Source organism: Bombina bombina, chromosome 2 (assembly GCF_027579735.1).
Source record: "Bombina bombina isolate aBomBom1 chromosome 2, aBomBom1.pri, whole genome shotgun sequence".
NCBI classification, from domain to species: domain Eukaryota; kingdom Metazoa; phylum Chordata; class Amphibia; order Anura; family Bombinatoridae; genus Bombina; species Bombina bombina.
Genome location: NC_069500.1, coordinates 701,633,081 through 701,653,730, shown reverse-complemented (window position 1 = coordinate 701,653,730; position 20,650 = coordinate 701,633,081). Strand labels below are relative to the sequence as shown.

Genomic DNA, 20,650 nt, shown 5'->3' with positions numbered 1-20,650 from the left:
AGTTGATGCAGCCGCAACATCAGCCATAGAAATGACAAGCCTGAGAATACAGCCAGAATATAAATAAGCTTTGCTTAGATAAGATTCAATCTTCCTATCTAAAGGATCCTTAAAAGAAGTACTATCTTCCATAAGAATAGTAGTACGTTTGGCAAGAGTAGAAATAGCCCCATCAACCTTAGGGACTTTTTCCCAAAACTCCAAATTAGCCACTGGTAAAGGATATAACTTCTTAAACCTACAAGAAGGGTTAAAAGAGGCACCAGGCTTAGACCATTCCTTAGCAATCACATCAGAAACCGAATATGAAAAAGGAAAAACCTCAGGAGTAATCACAGAAGGTTTAAAAACAGAATTTAAACGTTTACTGGTTTTGTTATCAAGAGAATCAGACTCCTTAATACCCAAAGTAACCAATACTTCATTCAACAAAGAACGAATATCTAGGAAAGGAAGGATAGAGGGCGCCACATGGTGCAGATCATAAAATAAATAAAAACAACAGCAAATGGATCACAAGAATCCTACTCACACAGTATAGAGCACTAATGTGCAGTATTCGCAGTCCGGAACCACACGTCGTCCGGTAGACCTCTTTCAAGGGATGTCGTCAAGTGGGATTCCTCGTCTCACCAGGGAGAGTCCAGGGAAATCAAAATTGGCGCCCTCTATCCTTCCTTTCCTAGATATATCTTCTGTGTTGCGGCACAACACCCTGGAGGAGCAGCCTATACCATCTTGGAATACCTTCACCTGTCTATCAGCTTCTGGAATTGCCACTATACATTCTTGGACTTTGTATCAGAATACATACATTGAACTTTACAGGTTTTATTATTATTATTATTATTATTTTTTTGAGTGTCATTACAAGTAATGTTCTGATACCAATACCAATATTTAACACTGCTATTGCTACTATATACATATATAATTATTTATATTATATTTATTATTCTGATTCTTACTAACCATATTTCACATATATCATTTTATATTTTTTTGTAATACTTATCCTTGGCGCATCTTAGAAGTGTTTTAGTGATATCTTCACTGCAACACTAGCTAAAGAACGAATATATTTAATCTTAAAAAGATATCAATTTCAATGTCTGAAGTAGGATCTTTTGAAGCAGAGAAATCCTCTTCAGAGGAGGATATTTAAGTATGTTGTCGGTCATCACAAATTTCATCAGTTTTATGAGAAGTTTTAAAAGACCTTTTATGTTTATTAGAAGGTGGAATAGCAGACAGCCTTCTGTAATGCATCAGCAATATAATTTTTCATATCAAGAGGGATATCATGTACATTAGATGTTAAAGGAACAACAGATGCTGTACTAGTACTAATAGAAACATTTTCGGCATGCAAAAGCTTATCATGACAACTGTTACATAATATAACCGAAGATATAATCTTAGCTTTGGTAGCATAGTTCAGGCAGCATAGTTCCTACAGTAGCTTCTGAGACAGGATCAGACTGAGACATCTTGCAAAATGTAAAAGAAAAAATAACATTTAAACAAAATATTCAATTTCCTCATATAGCAGTTTCAGGAATGGGAAAAAATGCATATGCTAAATAAGCAAAAAAGCAAACAGCATAGCCCTCTAGAATATAAAGAGAGCAGGGAGCATAAAGGAAGTGGGGTAATATAACCAAAAAAATATTTGGCGGCAAGTATGACGCACAACGCAAAGTGAACATTTTTTGGCGCCAAACAACATCCGGAAATTACGTAACTCGCGTCATAACAAGAGCAACTTTGCACCAAACAAACCAACGTCAATAAAGACGCAGGAAATTACGAAACTTGCAACACTATAGACGCAAATTTGCGTCAAAAAATGTTTGCGCCAAAAATGATAATAAATGACAGCATTTTGCGCCCTCGCTAGCCTAGATTTGCCCGCGAAATTTAAGGAAAAAACAAGTCAAATTGGAAAAAAAGACTAAACCCCAGGTAAGAAAATTTTAAAAAAATAACTTCCTAAAACATGTTAGACTGCAAAGGGACATAGACCTGACTCATGGCAAATATATGTAAATACATATATTTAAAACTTTATATTAATACATAAAGTGCCAAACATAGCTGAGAGTGTCTTAAATAATGATACATACTTACCGAAAGACACCCATCCACATATACCAGATAGCCAAACCAGTACTGAAAACTATCAGCAGAGGTAATGGTATATAAGAGTATATCGTCAGTCTGAAAAGGGAGGTAGGAGATGAATCCCTATGACCGATAACAGAGAACCCTTGAAAAGATTTCCCGTGAGAGAAACAGTAAAAAGTAGCAGGCGATACTTTCTTCACATCCCTTTGACAAACATTGTATTCTGAGAGGAATTGGGCTTCAGAATGCTTAGAAGCCCTTATCATAGCCCTTATCAGAGGCAAAGCTTGTAAAAACTCAAGTATGTGTGTGTGGTGGGAGGTGTATTTATAGGCATTTTGGGGTTTGGGAAACTTTGCCCCTCCTAGTAGGAATGTATATCCCATACGTCACTAGCTCATGGACTCTTGCCATTTACATGAAAGAAAATAATGTACACGTTTAGATAATAGAAGTATATGGGAAGTTTTAAATTGCATGCGTTATCTTAAAGGGACACTGAACCCAATTTTTTTTTCTTGATTCAGATAGAGCATGCAATTTTCAGCAACTTTCTAATTTACTCCTATTATCAATTGTTCTTTGTTCTCTTGCTATCTTTATTTGAAAAATAAGGCATCTAAGCTTTTTTTGGTTCAGACCTCTGGACAGCACTTTTTTTATTGGTGGATAATTGTATCCACCAATCAGCAAAAACAACCCAGGTTGTTCACCAAAAATGGGCCGGCATCTAAACTTACATTCTTGCATTTCAAATAAAGATACCAAGAGAATGAAGAAAAGTTGATAATAGGAGTAAATTAGAAAGTTGCTTAAAATGGCATGCTCTATCTGAATCACGAAGAAAAAATTTGGGTTCAGTGTCCCTTTAATCATAATTTTGATTTTAGTGGCCCTTTAAAAGTTTTAGAAATCTAAAATATTAACTCCATTTTGTTTATTGCTTGTGGCTGTTTGCCTTTGAAAGACCATAAACGATTGCCTTCCCTTTTTTCTTCCTTAATCTTTCTTACTTGTAATTTACTTTATCATCATTCTTTCTCTACATATGTGTGGGTCAGCTGTGGCATCAGCTAGATATGTACTTGGAACCTTGCCTGCATATGTTCATAGGAATTTTTGCAGGTAGAGATTATTTTGGTTTATCTTTGCAGCAACTAATTAGCAAGGACTGCAATATATTCAGGTAAGGTTGCATTTAAGAAAGAAAAAAAACTGTGGTGAGAGGGCAAATAAATTGCTGCAAATGTATATATTTATGTAGGTTGGAAGCTAATGATTACTTATTACTTGGCTGGGAACATTATTAATTACAAATTCATTGTAATCTTTTGATATTTTTCCTTTTGCTAAAGGGAAAACTTTCCTTTGCCTTCATCTCACACAGTGCTCTCACTTGCAATAATGAAAATGTTGCTTAGCAACAAAGCAGGATTCATATTATCTATAAACAGTACTCCCTTTAGAAATAAAATGTTAAATCAACCCCATTAGAGTTCAGTTTTGTTATAAATATGGATTAGTTGACTGTGAAGGCAAAACCTGCTTTACAATATTGAAACATGCCATACAGCATTTAAACTTGTAAGGATTTTGGGTAATGACAAAAAAACAAAACAACATTTACATTCAGTGTTCTCCCTAGGACCTTTTTAATAGGTGAACCACCCAGCTGATTTCACAGACCAGCCTGTTTAAATGTAAAGGGACGGTATGCACCAATTTTCATATAACTGCATATAACTACATGTAAATATGCAGAGATACTGATCAAAAAATCCAGTATAAAACCGTTTAAAAACGTACTTAGAAGCTTCCAGTTTAGCTCTGTTTAAAAGGTTACTGGAACACCCACTGCAAGTGGGAAATAACGGACACTCCCTCCTCCCCCTTCCTTTGCATATGAAAAGACCCTTTACACAAACAGGAGCAATACGTCAGTATTCTCCTAAAACTTTGGGGCTTGGTTAGGAATCTGAAAATCAGAGCAAAGTTATTTAAAAATAAGCAAAACTATCCATTAAAAAAAAAACAAAAAAAAAAAAACAACTGTATGGGCTATAAAAATGGATCATTATGCAAAGAAAAATCTAGTGTATAATGTCCCTTTAAGCCAATATCAAGCTAAAATTAGATATTAAAAAGTTTCAATGTTTAATGCATAAATTTTGATTAAACACATTTATGTGAAGTATTACACTGCCCCAACCCAGCTACTTTATAATGCCACCCGCTAGCAACATGTTCTGTGAAGAACAGAGTACATTGTTGCCTTCCTGTGTACAGAACATCTGAAATGCCAGTTACAACACAATTGGCTGTCCAGTAAACTGTATGGAGAGAAAGAAGCTGAAATAATTGTGCTTTTTTGTGCAGCATTATTGGGGATAAACAAAGTGTGACATGGCTTTTGGTGCCTCCTTTTTGGGGCTTGAATTAGCATGTTGCTTGTCACATTTCTGCATGGATGCCTGTCAGTTCAGAATTAGGGCTCACCAGTTCTCCTTTCACTGTGCCTGCTCAAATAGTACATAGGCCTCTGTCAATTTTGATATGGGTATATAGCCAACATAGGACTGAAGGGCCAGCAGTCTGATCTAGCATGTCTATGGAACCTACAGAAGAGCTGCAGGGCAAGCAGTCTGATCTAGTGTGCCTATGGAGCCTACAGAGGGGCTGCAGGGCAAGCAGTCTGATCTAGCGTGTCTTTGGAACCTACAGAAGGGCTGCAGGGCAAGCAATCTGATCTAGCGTGTCTTTGGAACCTACAGAAGGGCTGCAGGGCAAGCAGTCTGATCTAGCGTGTCTTTGGAACCTACAGAAGGGCTGCAGGGCAAGCAGTCTGATCTAGCGTGCCTATGGAGCCTACAGAGGGGCTGCAGGGCCAGCAGTCTGATCTAGCATGCCTATTGAGCATACAGAGGGGCTGCAGGGCCAGCAGCCTGATCTTGGGTGCCTATAAAAGGGCTGCAGAGCCAGGAGACTGGTCTAGTGTGCCTATGGAGCCTACAGATATAGTGATCATATGGAACCTACAAAAGTGCTGCAGAGCTAGGAGTCTGATATAGTGTTCCTATGAAGCCTACAGAAGGGCTGCAGAGCCAGGAGACTGATATAGTGATCCTATGGAGCCTACAGAAGGGCCGTAGGGTCAGGAGTCTGATCTAGTGTGCCTATGGAGCCTACAGAAGGGCTGCAGGGCTATGAGTCTGATCTAGCTTGCCTATGGAGCCTACAGAAGGGTTACAGGGCCAGAAGTCTGATCTAGTGTGCCTACAGAAGGGCTGCAGGGCCATGAGTCTGATCTAGTGTGCGTATGGAGCCTACAGAAGGGCTGCAGGGCCATGAGTCTGATCGAGCATGCCTATGGAGCCTACATTAGGGCTGCAGGGCCAGAAGTCTGATCAAACATGCCTATGGAGCCTACAGAAGGGCTGCAGGGCCAGGAGTTTGATCTGTTGGGGGCATTTGGCTGACAAAGGGCTACAGAGCCAGCTGTCTGATCTGGTGTAGATATGTGGCTGACGGAGGGTTGCAGGGCCATTTTGATCTAATTTGAGATCAGATGTAGGCACGTATATACTAGAAAATGTGTAGGTCGATGTTGGTATAGAACATTTAGAGAGGCAGCTGAAAGTCTATTTGGTCTGATTTGAAGTTTGGACCAGTGCCGCTATGGAGCGACACTGGTCAAAAATTACACTGGGTTATGGGAGGTGTAGCCCTTCCCTATTTCTCAAACTTTATTTACACTTGCCGAGTTCTCCCTCTAAAATATATCAAACTATGCTTGAAGTGTGACTCCAGAAAATCCAGTTGACTATCCCGGGGGGCTGGGAGGGAGAAGGTCCATTAGATATTACTTGAGGAGCAGTGTGTGACAGTTAAGAAAAACTTAAGAAGGCTACTCTCTCAGGAGCTGTGAGAGAGAAATACAAATTAGGATATTGCATAATGCTTACTTTACACCAAGATGAACATTGAAATTGGTAGAGGGATGGGCAAATAGCTGTACAAAGTGTTCTGCAAGTGCCTGAAACTTACTTCGCTGTTTTTGGAGTTGCCCTCCGATTCACCAATTTTGGATCAATAAGAAACTTAAAGGTACAGCTCACGCTTCATTCTAAGCATGTATTGTTTTTGCACTGGGAGCCAAAAGCAATATAACTCAATGCTTAGTTTAATCATTTTAATTGCAAGGAAATGTGTTGTATAAAGAGAACAGCCAATTCCTTTACTCAATTTAAAGAAGCACTTCCGATTAAAATGTTCATTGAACAATTAGCTGTACGAATGGATGTACAGAATACACTAGCAATCTACCTTCATAAGTGGCACTGGTTAGTTCAACCATTTGAATGGGAGGTACAGAGGTATCTACCAACGCCTTTTCTACAATCAGAGGTGTTGTTGTAAGCTTCCCTAAGGAGTAAATCGTCAAATATTTATGGGGTCACATGATTGGAAAAGGGGCTGGGAGAGAGGAGAGGAACACCCCCTGGGTTTTTTTTCTGTGTGCTGCCAGGTCTTACCATCTTTGATTGCAAAGGAGTGGTGACACAATTTACTATAAGGTATCATAAAATAATTTGTTACTATATGCGAGTTACTTTTTCAAATAACTTGTTCAAGTCTATTTTACTGATCAAATCCTGGAAAGATCTTATGTATCAAATGTCAGGTGTTTGTATAAGATGCATTGATACAGCTTTTCTTTTTAATGGATATTGTACGTATTTACTTTTCCTGTACCTATACACTACTGGTTTGTACAACTGTCAATGTCTCATATTGTATATAATCACTTTCCAATAAAAATAATCTTAAAAAAAACAATCACCAGTTAGTGGCAATATCAGGCTCTAATTACTGGACAAGGAATATCCCTTAAAAATATTTGTGTTAAGTCTGCCTTTACATTTCAGAGAAAGCTGAAGGCTAGTAATGATGCTTAATGAGAGTATATCATCTTGAGCTTGAAGTTACATCACAACTGCATATGGAGACCCTTGCAGATTCCTGAAACAGATTGTTGAAACTATGTTTAAAGCAAAAAATCTTATTTTCTATCAACGTTCAAATCCACTTTTTAAAGTTAGGGGGTCCTACGTCCTGGATATTTTATATCTGCATGACCTATATCTATATATTGTATCCTCTTTTTTCAAATTTAAAGTAAAATACCTTTCTGTGAATGTGCATACAATTAAAGAATGCAACACAGACATTTAATGAGCTATCCTTGTCTAGTTTTGATCTTTTTGTAACAATCAAAAAAAATAAGCCATAATAATAATAAATCAGATCACTGTGTTTATCACAATTACAATATTTATGAATCACCTGTTTATAGTAAAACATATACAAGTTGACATTATTACAGTTATGGCTTACTATATCTAGCACAGAATAGTTATATTGAATATCACTGAGATTACAAGTCCACCCAAATTATATAGAATGAGTATCCTCACTTTTTTAACTGTCAGATATTTTTGAAAGTCACAGTCTGTATCTATTTAACATATAAATTGCACAGTGGGAAATGCTCAGATCTCCATAAAGAAGGATTTCAAAGAGAACATAAAATGAAGAGTGAAAAATTGCCCCTAAATGGAATTCTGAAACATAAAAAAAAACAGCTGGCTTCAGTGATTGGGTGTTTGTACCCAGCCCAGCGTCTTCTCTCCAGGGAGCTCTTGCTTGTTTAAATGAGATCAGCGGGTTGATTGACAGACACATTGTTACATTTCATCAGTATCAGACTTTTACCCCAGCGAATAAGACAGGCAGCATATGTACAGCGAAAGCAACAGTCCTTACCAAAAGCTGCAGCCATTGTGGTGTCAAGTGATGGTTGCCCATCTCCAGTTGGTAGATCAAGGCGTGTGAAGTCTCTGCTTTTATCATTGTTGTACTTGACATTAAGGCTTGTCAACTTGGAGAATTCAATTCTCAGCGTGCAGCACGCATTGTAAATATTCTGTCCATCTAGAGCCTTTAGAAGAATAAGAGGATACAAAAATAAAATAAATAAATGTCCTGTTAGTAAGCTTTACTATTTCACAATACAACAATATATAAAATGTTTGGTTTCTTGCAGGGGTTTCAAGTGATGTTAATATTAGTGATGTCTGTGTGACAAACAATATTTACATGAAATCTGTATTTAGTAAACAGAAGTCTGAAAGATATAAACATATAACAATAAAAAGATCAACTTAATTGTGCCTTACAATAAAGTGCAGGTTTTTAATTTAATTTTGTACCTTTGCTAATGCTTTGTTTTCCCTGTGAACTTAATAAATGCATCATTAAATGGTGAGTGATGTAAAGATCTAGCTTGTGATAAGTGACCAACAGTTTGTTGTATACACTGCTGTGATCCACCCTGAATTCTTGTGAATATCATCTCCTTACTATCCTTTACTAGATTTGTCTCACTGGAAGTGAATTTAGGTTAACGTTTGAGAAGGTTCTATGAAACGGCCATATAGCTTCAAGACATGCAAACATGACACTTATTGACAGCTAAACAGCTATCTGTAAAGCGCAATAACTAAAGGTTTAAAAGGGATATGAAACATTTTTTTCTTTCATGATTCGGATAGAGGATACAATTTAAAAAAAAATTAATATATATATATATATATATATATATATATACATACACATACACACTGTATATCTGTATATATATATATTATTAAATGTACTTGTTCTCAAGGTATGCATTGATGAAGAGAATACCTAGGTAGGTAACTTGTATGTGTCCGGATTACTATATGGCAGCAGTTTTGTAAGAATGCTTTTGTAATATATAGTATTGTTAAAAGCATTCTTGCAAAACTTCTGCCATATAGTGCTCCAGAAAAGTGCATGATCCTGAGCCTACCTACCTGTTTTTAAACAGACATTGTACTCTAAATTTTCCCCACATTAATGGGTTCCCAGTGGCCCATTCTACCTGCTGGAGCATTTGCCTTTATCTTTATTTTTTATTTGAAATAGCTGTTTTTGTCGGTTGTATCCCAACCTATTTTTAAAATATGAATAACAAACATTTTCCCTGTAGAAAAGGTATGTAAACAGGAGACAATATCACTAATTAAATTTTCATTGTGGAGGAGGAGAAATTTTTAAAATCTGAAATAACTGTTTTTCCTTTCAATACCTAACTATATTTAGACATACGTATCATTAGCAGGTCTGCCTTACCTAGAGGCTCAGACAATTATTTTGGGGAATGTCCTTGAGAACAATGGTTGATGCTTTAAATGAGCAAAAACAGCTATTTCAAATACAAAAATTATTATAAAGGAAACATTTTCTATGCAGTTAATAATCTGCAGTAGGTATAAACAAGTCATTTGGAACACATTATGGGGAAATACATTTTTATAGTGCAGTGTTCCTTTAAGCAAAAGGATATTGCGAGAAAGTAAATTTGATGAAAGAAGTAACTTGTGAATTTTGTTTCTTACAAATGTACACTTTTTCTGAATCATGATTTTTTTAAAAAAAATTTTTGTTTCATGTCCCTTTAATTACAAAAGGTGGTAAGGATGAGACTACAATGGGCAGTTTAGCCATTTTAGTCATTCTATTCTCACTGGTCACAGGGGTATTACTATTTGTTCTGTCTGATCAAAGAGCTACACAGAACTGCACAAGCATCAAGGTCCTCTCCCCCAGGTGAAGAGAAGGCATGCTATATTCTTCTATGTGGTCACAGCATGACATGTGCATTCCCATTCTGACTCACATCAATCAACCTCATGTGCACTACAGCACCTGAGGGCTTATCAGCTACCAGGAGATGATACAAAGGGAAATTTCTTGTCCTGTCTAAATGGTGAGCATAGAACGCTTGATGCCAATTTCTATAGCAGCAGGTGTGAAACTGTTTGTCCACGCTGATTGCAAGTGCTTATTATTCCTCAACCCTTCTTACGTAAGTTTAATAAGCCTATAACTCATCTAATTATAGCTGATGCAGGGAAATATCAGACAGGTTTGAGAGCTAGAAGCAAAAAGAAATTTCAGTTATGCCCCTTGGATTATACTTGTAATTTTATTCTACACCCAAAAAAGTTATGTCTCAAGAACAAATGTCCTTCAGTAACTTTGTGGCACTAGAGAGGTAAGCATTGCAGAGAAAGCTCCTGTGCTAAAGTAACATTATAAAAACAAAAGTATATATCATTTCCTCATTCAAGTTCCACTTTAACTAACTAATGAAATATCCAGAAAAGTTAGCTCACATTGGCCATATGAGAGATGTGGCATTTTGCATTAAGCACTGGTCATGTTAGAGGTGACATGTCACATGACATTGGCACTATTAAAACAAATGCTTTTCCATAGTATGATCTTTGGTGTTAAATTTTAATATATATAAATAAATGATATAAGGAGGCACTATCTGGTCTTTTTAAGTGTACTTTAATAGAACAAGGGTGACGTTTCGGGGACGCACTCCCCTTCCTCAGACAAGCAAACACAAACCACAAGAGGCTTTTTAAACAATATAAGCCCCACCCACAGTGAAGTGCAATTGTGCCATAACCGTAGTCATGGCAATCCTCAAAAACAATAACATCAGTAAATAAATGTCATACAGAATGCAAAATATTATAAATACAGTGCACATTACTATAAGATATGCTTCAGACCAATAAAAATGTTTATAAAATAAAATATGAAAACACAAGATCACCTATGTCTATAAATACAAAAGCATGATAAGTGGATACTTGCTGTGCAGTAGGCCTGGGCGATATGGTAAAGAAAAAAATAATCTGGATTTTTTTGAAGAAAAAAAAAAAAACACGATTGCGATTTAATGATATATATATATATATATATATATATATATATATATATATATATATATATATATATATATATACACACACACATACACACAGTTTACACACCCCTGTTAAAATGGCAGGTTTCTGTGATGTAAAAAAATGACAAAGATAAATCATTTCAGAACTTTTTCCACCTTTAATGTGACCTATAAACTGTACAACTCAATTGAAAAACAAACTGAAATCTTTTAGGTAGAGGGAAGAAAAAATATAAAAATAAAATAAATATGGTTGCATAAGTGTGCACACCCTTAAACTAATACTAATACTTTGTTGAAGCAACTTTTGATTTTATTACAGCACTCAGTCTTTTGGAGTATGATTCTATCAGCATGGCACATCTTGACTTGGCAAGATTTGCCCACTCTTTGCAAAAAAACTCTAAATCTGTCAGAATGCGAGGGCATCTCCAGTGCACAGCCCTCTTCAGATTACCCCACAGATTTTCGATTGGATTCAGGTCTGGGCTCTGGCTGGGCCATTCCAAAACTTTAATCTTCTTCTGGTGAAGTCATTCCTTTGTTGATTTGGATATATGCTTTGGGTCGTTGTCATGCTGAAAGATGAAGTTCCTCTTCATGTTCAGCTTTCTAGCAGAAGCCTGAAGGTTTTGTGCCAATATTGATTGGTATTTGGAAGTGTTCATAATTCCCTCTACCTTCAATACGGCCCCAGTTCCAGCTGAAAAAAAACAGCCCCAAAGCATGATGCTGCCACCACCATGCTTCACTGTGGGCATGGTGTTCTTTTGGTGATGTGCAGTGTTGTTTTTGCGCCAAACATATCTTTTGGAATTTTTGCCAAAAAATTCAACCTTGGTTTCATCAGACCAGAACACCTTTTCTCACATGCTTTTGGGAGACTTCAGATGTGTTTTTGCTAAATTTAGCTGGGCTTGGATGTTTTTCTTTGTAAGAAAAGGCTTCCGTCGTGCTGTCTACCCCAAAGCCCAAACATATGAAGAATACGGGAGATTGTTGTCACATGTACTACACAGCCAGTACTTGCCAGATATTCCTGCAGCTCCTTTAATGTTGCTGTAGGCCTCTTGGTAGCCTCCCAGACCAGTTTTCTTCTCGTCTTTTCATCAATTTTGGAGGGACATCCAGTTCTTGGTAATGTCATTGTTGTGCCATATGTTCTCCACTTGATGATGACTGTCTTCACTGTAATCCATGGTATATCTAATGCCTTGGAAATTCTTTTGTACTCAGACGTCTGAGGAAGGGGATACGGTCCCCGAAACGTCACATTAAAGGCACGTTTTTTCAAAAGACCAGTGAGTGCAATCCATGGTTCATTGTTATTTGTTTGCACCCTGATATATATATATATATATATATATATATATATATATATATATATATATATATATATATATATATATATATATATATATATATATATAATCTTTTTTTAAACATTTTAATTTGACTGAAAATGAGCCCTGCTCCTGTCCAGGAATCCAATGCAGGCATATAGCAGTAGGGGTGGGGGGCTGCTCCTTTCAGAAATGCTGTGCCTTGTTGATATCAAATACATTGTAGATGCAGTTAAGTTAACCCAGCAGCAGAGGAGATTGCAGTTTTAGCCTTTTTGGCAGCCGTGGGGTTAACTGCATCTGCTATGTATTTGAGCCGTTTCTCAGAGAGCAGGAGATTGTGTGGGAGGTTCCATAATGACTACATACCCCAAGTTTAAGACTGCAGACGTCCCTAGGGGGAAATATAAGTAAGTGGCTTTCCCTCGTCTTCATTCCTGCATGGGCTCTGCTTTTATACCTCTAGATTGATCGGCTGCTACTTAGATCAGAAAGAGAAAGTAAAAACAGAATTTATGCTTACCTGATAAATTACTTTCTCCAACGGTGTGTCCGGTCCACGGCGTCATCCTTACTTGTGGGATATTCTCTTCCCCAACAGGAAATGGCAAAGAGTCCCAGCAAAGCTGGTCACATGATCCCTCCTAGGCTCCGCCCACCCCAGTCATTCGACCGACGGACAGGAGGAAATATATATAGGAGAAACCATATGATACCGTGGTGACTGTAGTTAGAGAAAATAATTCATCAGACCTGATTAAAAAACCAGGGCGGGCCATGGACCGGACACACCGTTGGAGAAAGTAATTTATCAGGTAAGCATAAATTCTGTTTTCTCCAACATTGGTGTGTCCGGTCCACGGCGTCATCCTTACTTGTGGGAACCAATACCAAAGCTTTAGGACACGGATGAAGGGAGGGAGCAAATCAGGTCACCTAAATGGAAGGCACCACGGCTTGCAAAACCTTTCTCCCAAAAAAAGCCTCCAAAGAAGCAAAAGTATCACATTTGTAAAATTTGGCAAAAGTGTGCAGTGAAGATCAAGTCGCTGCCTTACATATCTGGTCAACAGAAGCCTCGTTCTTGAAGGCCCATGTGGAAGCCACAGCCCTAGTGGAGTGAGCTGTGATTCTTTCAGGAGGCTGCCGTCCAGCAGTCTCATAAGCCAATCGGATAATGCTTTTAAGCCAAAAGGAAAGAGAGGTAGAAGTCGCTTTTTGACCTCTCCTTTTTACCAGAATAAACAACAAACAAGGAGGATGTTTGTCTGAAATCTTTAGTAGCCTCTAAATAGAATTTTAGAGCACGGACTACGTCCAAATTGTGTAACAAACGTTCCTTCTTTGAAACTGGATTCGGACACAAAGAAGGTACAACTATCTCCTGGTTAATATTTTTGTTGGAAACAACTTTCGGAAGAAAACCAGGCTTAGTACGCAAAACCACCTTATCTGCATGGAACACCAGATAGGGCGGAGAACACTGCAGAGCAGATAACTCTGAAAATCTTCTAGCAGAAGAAATTGCAACCAAAAACAAAACTTTCCAAGATAATAACTTAATATCTACGGAATGTAAGGGTTCAAACGGAACCCCTTGAAGAACTGAAAGAACTAGATTTAGACTCCAGGGAGGAGTCAAAGGTCTGTAAACAGGCTTGATCCTAACCAGAGCCTGAACAAATGCTTGAACATCTGGCACAGCTGCCAGTCTTTTGTGAAGTAAAACAGATAAAGCAGAGATCTGTCCCTTCAGAGAACTTGCAGATAATCCTTTCTCCAAACCTTCTTGTAGAAAGGATAGAATCTTAGGAATTTTTATCTTGTTCCATGGGAATCCTTTAGATTCACACCAACAGATATATTTTTTCCATATTTTATGGTAAAATTTTCTAGTTACAGGCTTTCTAGCCTGAATCAGAGTATCTATTACAGAATCTGAAAACCCACGCTTTGATAAAATCAAGCGTTCAATCTCCAAGCCGTCGGTTGGAGGGAAACCAGATTCGGATGTTCGAATGGACCCTGAACAAGAAGGTCCTGTCTCAAAGGTAGCTTCCATGGTGGAGCCGATGACATATTCACCAGGTCTGCATACCAAGTCCTGCGTGGCCACGCAGGAGCTATCAAGATCACCGAGGCCCTCTCCTGATTGATCCTGGCTACCAGCCTGGGGATGAGAGGAAACGGTGGGAATACATAAGCTAGGTTGAAGGTCCAAGGTGCTACTAGTGCATCTACTAGGGTCGCCTTGGGATCCCTGGATCTGGACCCGTAGCAAGGAACCTTGAAGTTCTGACGAGACGCCATCAGATCCATGTCTGGAATGCCCCATAATTGAGTTATTTGGGCAAAGATTTCCGGATGGAGTTCCCACTCCCCCGGATGGAATGTCTGACGACTCAGAAAATCCGCTTCCCAATTTTCCACTCCTGGGATGTGGATCGCAGACAAGTGGCAGGAGTGATCCTCCGCCCATTGAATTATCTTGGTCACTTCTTTCATCGCCAGGGAAGTCCTTGTTCCCCCCTGATGATTGATATATGCAACGGTCGTCATGTTGCCTGACTGAAACCTTATGAATTTGGCCTTTGCTAGTTGAGGCCAAGCTCTGAGAGCATTGAATATCGCTCTCAGTTCCAGAATGTTTATCGGGAGAAGAGACTCTTCCCGAGACCATAGACCCTGAGCTTTCAGGGATTCCCAGACCGCGCCCCAGCCCACTAGGCTGGCGTCGGTCGTGACAATGACCCACTCTGGTCTGCGGAAGCTCATTCCCTGTGACAGATTGTCCAGGGTCAGCCACCAACGGAGTGAATCTCTGGTCTTTTGATCTACTTGAATCGTCGGAGACAAGTCTGTATAATCCCCATTCCACTGACTGAGCATGCACAGTTGTAATGGTCTTAGATGAATTCGTGCAAAAGGAACTATGTCCATTGTTGCAACCATCAATCCTATTACTTCCATGCACTGCGCTATGGAAGGACGAGGAACAGAATGAAGTACTTGACAAGAGCTTAGAAGTTTTGATTTTCTGACCTCTGTCAGAAAAATCCTCATTTCTAAGGAATCTATTATTGTTCCCAAGAAGGGAACTCTTGTTGACGGGGACAGAGAACTTTTTTCTTTGTTCACCTTCCATCCGTGAGATCTGAGAAAGGATAGGACGACGTCCGTATGAGCCTTTGCTTTTGACAGGGACGACGCTTGAATCAGGATGTCGTCCAAGTAAGGTACTACTGCAATGCCCCTTGGTCTTAGAACCGCTAGAAGGGACCCTAGTACCTTTGTGAAAATCCTTGGAGCAGTGGCTAATCCAAATGGAAGTGCCACAAACTGGTAATGCTTGTCCAGAAAAGCGAACCTTAGGAACTGATGATGTTCCTTGTGGATAGGAATATGTAGGTACGCATCCTTTAAATCCACGGTAGTCATAAATTGATTTTCCTGGATAGTAGGTAGGATCGTTCGAATAGTTTCCATTTTGAACGATGGTACCCTGAGAAATTTGTTTAGGATCTTTAGATCCAAAATTGGTCTGAATGTTCCCTCTTTTTTGGGAACTATGAACAGATTGGAATAAAATCCCATTCCTTGTTCTCTTATTGGAACTGGATGTATCACTCCCATCTTTAACAGGTCTTCTACACAATGTAAGAATGCCTGTCTCTTTATTTGGTTTGAAGATAATTGAGACCTGTGGAACCTTCCCCTTGGGGGTAGTTCCTTGAATTCCAGGAGATAACCTTGAGAAACTATTTCTAGCGCCCAAGGATCCTGAACATCTCTTGCCCAAGCCTGAGCAAAGAGAGAAAGTCTGCCCCCCACTAGATCCGGTCCCGGATCGGGGGCTATCCCTTCATGCTGTTTTGGTAGCAGTGGTAGGCTTCTTGGCCTGCTTACCCTTGTTCCAGCCTTGCATTGGTTTCCAGGCTGGTTTGGGTTGTGAAGTATTACCCTCTTGCTTAGAGGATACAGAATTAGAGACTGGTCCGTTTCTGCGAAAGGGACGAAAATTAGGCTTATTATTAGCCTTAAAAGACCTATCCTGTGGGAGGGCGTGGCCCTTTCCCCCAGTGATGTCTGAAATAATCTCTTTCAAATCAGGTCCAAATAATGTTTTACCTTTGAAAGGAATGTTAAGCAATTTTGTCTTGGAAGACACATCCGCTGACCAAGACTTTAGCCAAAGCACTCTGCGCGCCACGACAGCAAACCCTGAATTTTTCGCCGCTAATCTAGCTAATTGCAAAGCGGCATCTAAAACAAAAGAGTTAGCCAATTTAAGTGCTTGAACTCTGTCCATAACCTCCTCATACGAAGATTCTTTACTGAGCGATTTTTCTAGTTCCTCGAACCAGAAACACGCTGCCGTAGTGACAGGAACAATGCATGAAATTGGTTGTAGAAGGTAACCTTGCTGTACAAAAATCTTTTTAAGCAAACCCTCTAATTTCTTATCCATAGGATCTTTGAAAGCACTACTATCTTCGATAGGAATAGTAGTGCGTTTGTTTAGAGTAGAAACCGCCCCCTCGACCTTGGGGACTGTCTGCCATAAGTCCTTTCTGGGGTCGACTATAGGAAATAATTTCTTAAATATAGGGGGGGGAACAAAAGGTATGCCGGGCCTTTCCCACTCTTTATTTTACTATGTCCGCCACCCGCTTGGGTATAGGAAAAGCGTCGGGGGGCACCGGAACCTCTAGGAACTTGTCCATCTTACATAATTTCTCTGGAATGACCAAATTGTCACAATCATCCAGAGTAGATAACATCTCCTTAAGCAGTGCGCGGAGATGTTCTAATTTAAATTTAAATGTCACAACATCAGGTTCAGCTTGATGAGAATTTTTTCCTGAATCTGAAATTTCTCCATCAGACAAAACCTCCCTCATGGCCCCTTGAGATTGGTGTGAGGGTATGTCAGAACAGTTATCATCAGCGTCCTCTTGCTCTTCAGTGTTTAAAACAGAGCAATCGCGCTTTCTCTGATAAGTAGGCATTTTGGATAAAAGATTTGCTATTGAGTTATCCATTACAGCCGTTAATTGTTGCATAGTAATAAGCATTGGCGCACTAGATGTACTAGGGGCCTCCTGTGTGGGCATAACTGGTGTAGACACAGTAGGGGATGATGTAGTATCATGTTTACTCCCCTCATTTGAGGAATCATCTTGGGCAATATCATTATCTGTTGCATTACTGTCCTTACTTTGTTTGGACACTATGGCACAATTATCACATAAATTTAAATGGGGAGACACATTGGCTTTCATACATATAGAACATAGCTTATCTGATGGTACAGACATGTTAAACAGGCTTAAACTTGCCAACAAAGCACAAAAAACGTTTTAAAATAAAACCGTTACTGTCACTTTAAATTTCAAACTGAAAACACTTTATTACTGAATATGTGAAAAAGTATGAAGGAATTGTTCAAAATTCACCAAAATTTCACCACAGTGTCTTAAAGCATTAAAAGTATTGCACACCAAATTTCAGAGCTTTAACCCTTAAATTAACGGAACCGGAGCCGTTTTTACATTTAACCCCTATACAGTCCCAGAATGAGGCTCTGTCTATAACTAGAAAGGCCCCCATCTGAAAAAGGTGTCCAACACAGTGCCTGCCGTTTTTCTAAACATTCCCCAAGATTATAATACCAATAATTAGTTAGAATCTGCATAATATGCCTAGTAAAGCAATTGTTTTAGCCCAGAAAAATGTCTACCAGTTTTTAAGCCCTTTTTGAAGCCCTTTATTCTTTTATGTTTAACTAAGAAAATGGCTTACCGGTCCCCATGAGGGGAAATGACAGCCTTCCAGCATTACATGGTCTTGTTAGAAATATGGCTAGTCATACCTTAAGCAGAAAAGACTGCTAACTGTTTCCCCCAACTGAAGTTACTTCATCTCAACAGTCCTGTGTGGAAACAGCAATCGATTTTAGTTACTGTGCTAAAATCATCTTCCTCTTACAAACAGAAATCTTCATCCTTTTCTGTTTCAGAGTAAATAGTACATACCAGCACTATTTTAAAATAACAAACACTTGATAGAAGAATAAAACTACATTTAAACACCAAAAAACTCTTAACCATCTCCGTGGAGATGTTGCCTGTGCAACGGCAAAGAGAATGACTGGGGTGGGCGGAGCCTAGGAGGGATCATGTGACCAGCTTTGCTGGGACTCTTTGCCATTTCCTGTTGGGGAAGAGAATATCCCACAAGTAAGGATGACGCCGTGGACCGGACACACCAATGTTGGAGAAACAGCCATTTTACAAATGTGTGCTAAAAGCAACCACTAGATGGAGCTGGTTTGCAAGAAATCGCATACAAATCAATGCATTACAGCCACATCTGAGGATATATATATTTTTTTAGCAAAAAATCGTGACTCTCGCGGTTTTTAAATCGTGGTGATTAATCCCGGTTTTAAATCGCATATGCGATTAATCGTGCAGCCCTACTGTGCAGATATATATGATCAGCAGCATCAGGCTCCCCTAATAGGATCAAGTGATAAACATATGTAAACTGCGTTTCTGGAATGGTTTGCCAGCAGAATTCTAGAAAGGTTTAAGTGAAGAACTGCTTTCAGTATTAGAGAATCTGTTTAATTACTATTACATGTTGGATAACCCCATTTCGGTGTATTTTTCAGCAGCAAATATTTCTCTCATTTTTAAAGGGATACTAAATCCAAATTTCTTTCATGTAATTGGCAAGAGTCCATGAGCTAGTGACATATGGGATATACAATCCTACCAGGAGGGGCAAAGTTTCCCAAACCTCAAAATGCCTATAAATACACCCCTCACCAAACCCACAATTCAGTTTTACAAACTTTGCCTCTTATGGAGGTGGTGAAGTAAGTTTGTGCTAAGATTTCTACGTTGATATGCGCTTCTCAGCATTGTTGAAGCCGATTCCTCTCAGAGTACAGCGAATGTCAGAGTGACGTGAAGGGAGTATCACTTATTTGAATATGATGATTTCCCTAACGGGGGTCTATTTCATAGGTTCTCTGTTATCGGTCGTAGAGATTCATCTCCTACCTCCCTTTTCAGATCGACGATATACTCTCATTTTACCATTACCTCTACTAATAACTGTTTTAGTACTGGTTTGGCTATCTGCTATGTGTGGATGGGTGTCTTTGGGTAAGTATGTTTTTATTACTTAAGACACACTCAGCTATGGTTTGGCACTTAATGCAATTATATAAAGTTCTAAATATATGTATTATACTTATATTTGCCATGAGTCAGGTTCATATATTTCCTTCTGCAGACTGTCAGTTTCATATTTGGGTATGTAAAAACTTTAAGAAATTTATTTCTTACCTGGGGTTTAGTCCTTTTTTCAATTTGACTACTTTTTGCAATTGCGGGTGTTAGGCCCGCGGGTGCGTCAAATGCTAGACTTTATTGCGTCATTTTTGGCGCAAACTTTTTTGGCGCGAAAAGATACGTTTATGACGCAACTTCGTCATTTCCGGTGTCATACGTAACGCCGAGACCTTTCACACGGCGGCGTCATTAGTGACGCAAGTGTGTCATTTCCGGTCATTTTTGGCGCCAAAAAAGTTTACGTTACGTTATGCGTCATACTTGGCGCCAAATTTTTTTCATTATTTCAATACCCCATTCATGTTTGCTTCTTCTCTATCAAGAGGCCTATGCTTTTGCATTTTTTCCCATTCCTGAAACTGTCATTTAAGGAAATAGATAATTTTGCTTTATATGTTGTTTTTTCTTTTACATTGAGCAAGATGTCCCAATCCGATCCTGTCTCTGAAGTTTCTGCTGGAACATTGCTACCTGACATCGGTTCTACCAAAGCTAAGTGCATTTGTTGTAAAATTGTAGAAATTATTCCACCGAATGTCATTTGTAATAGTTGTCATGATAAACTTTTACATGCAGATAGTGTTTCTATCAGTAATAGTACATTGCCAGTTGCAGTACCTTCAACTTCTAATGTGCATGATATACCTGTAAATTTTAAAGAATTTGTTTCTGAATCTATTATGAAGGCTTTGTATGCATTTCCACCTTCTAATAAACGTAAAAACATAATTTATGCTTACCTGATAAATTTATTTCTCTTGTAGTGTAGTCAGTCCACGGGTCATCCATTATTTATGGAATATATCTCTTCCTAACAGGAAGCTGCAAGAGGATCACCCAAGCAGAGCTGCTATATAGCTCCTCCCCTCACATGTCATATTCAGTCATTCGACCAAAACCAGACGAGAAAGGAGAAACCATAGGGTGCAGTGGTGACTGGAGTTTAATTAAAATTTAGATCT

General features: G+C 38.8%; 1 protein-coding gene across 1 annotated transcript in view; it reads right to left on the bottom strand.

Moving 5' to 3' along the window:
• The window catches only part of PTBP3 (polypyrimidine tract binding protein 3), a 444,692-nt gene that overhangs the window by 104,616 nt on the left and 319,426 nt on the right, over positions 1-20,650 (bottom strand). The window contains exon 7 of the mRNA XM_053700011.1: positions 7,951-8,125. Coding sequence (XP_053555986.1) covers positions 7,951-8,125 — 175 coding nt within the window. The remainder of the gene's footprint in view (positions 1-7,950; positions 8,126-20,650) is intronic.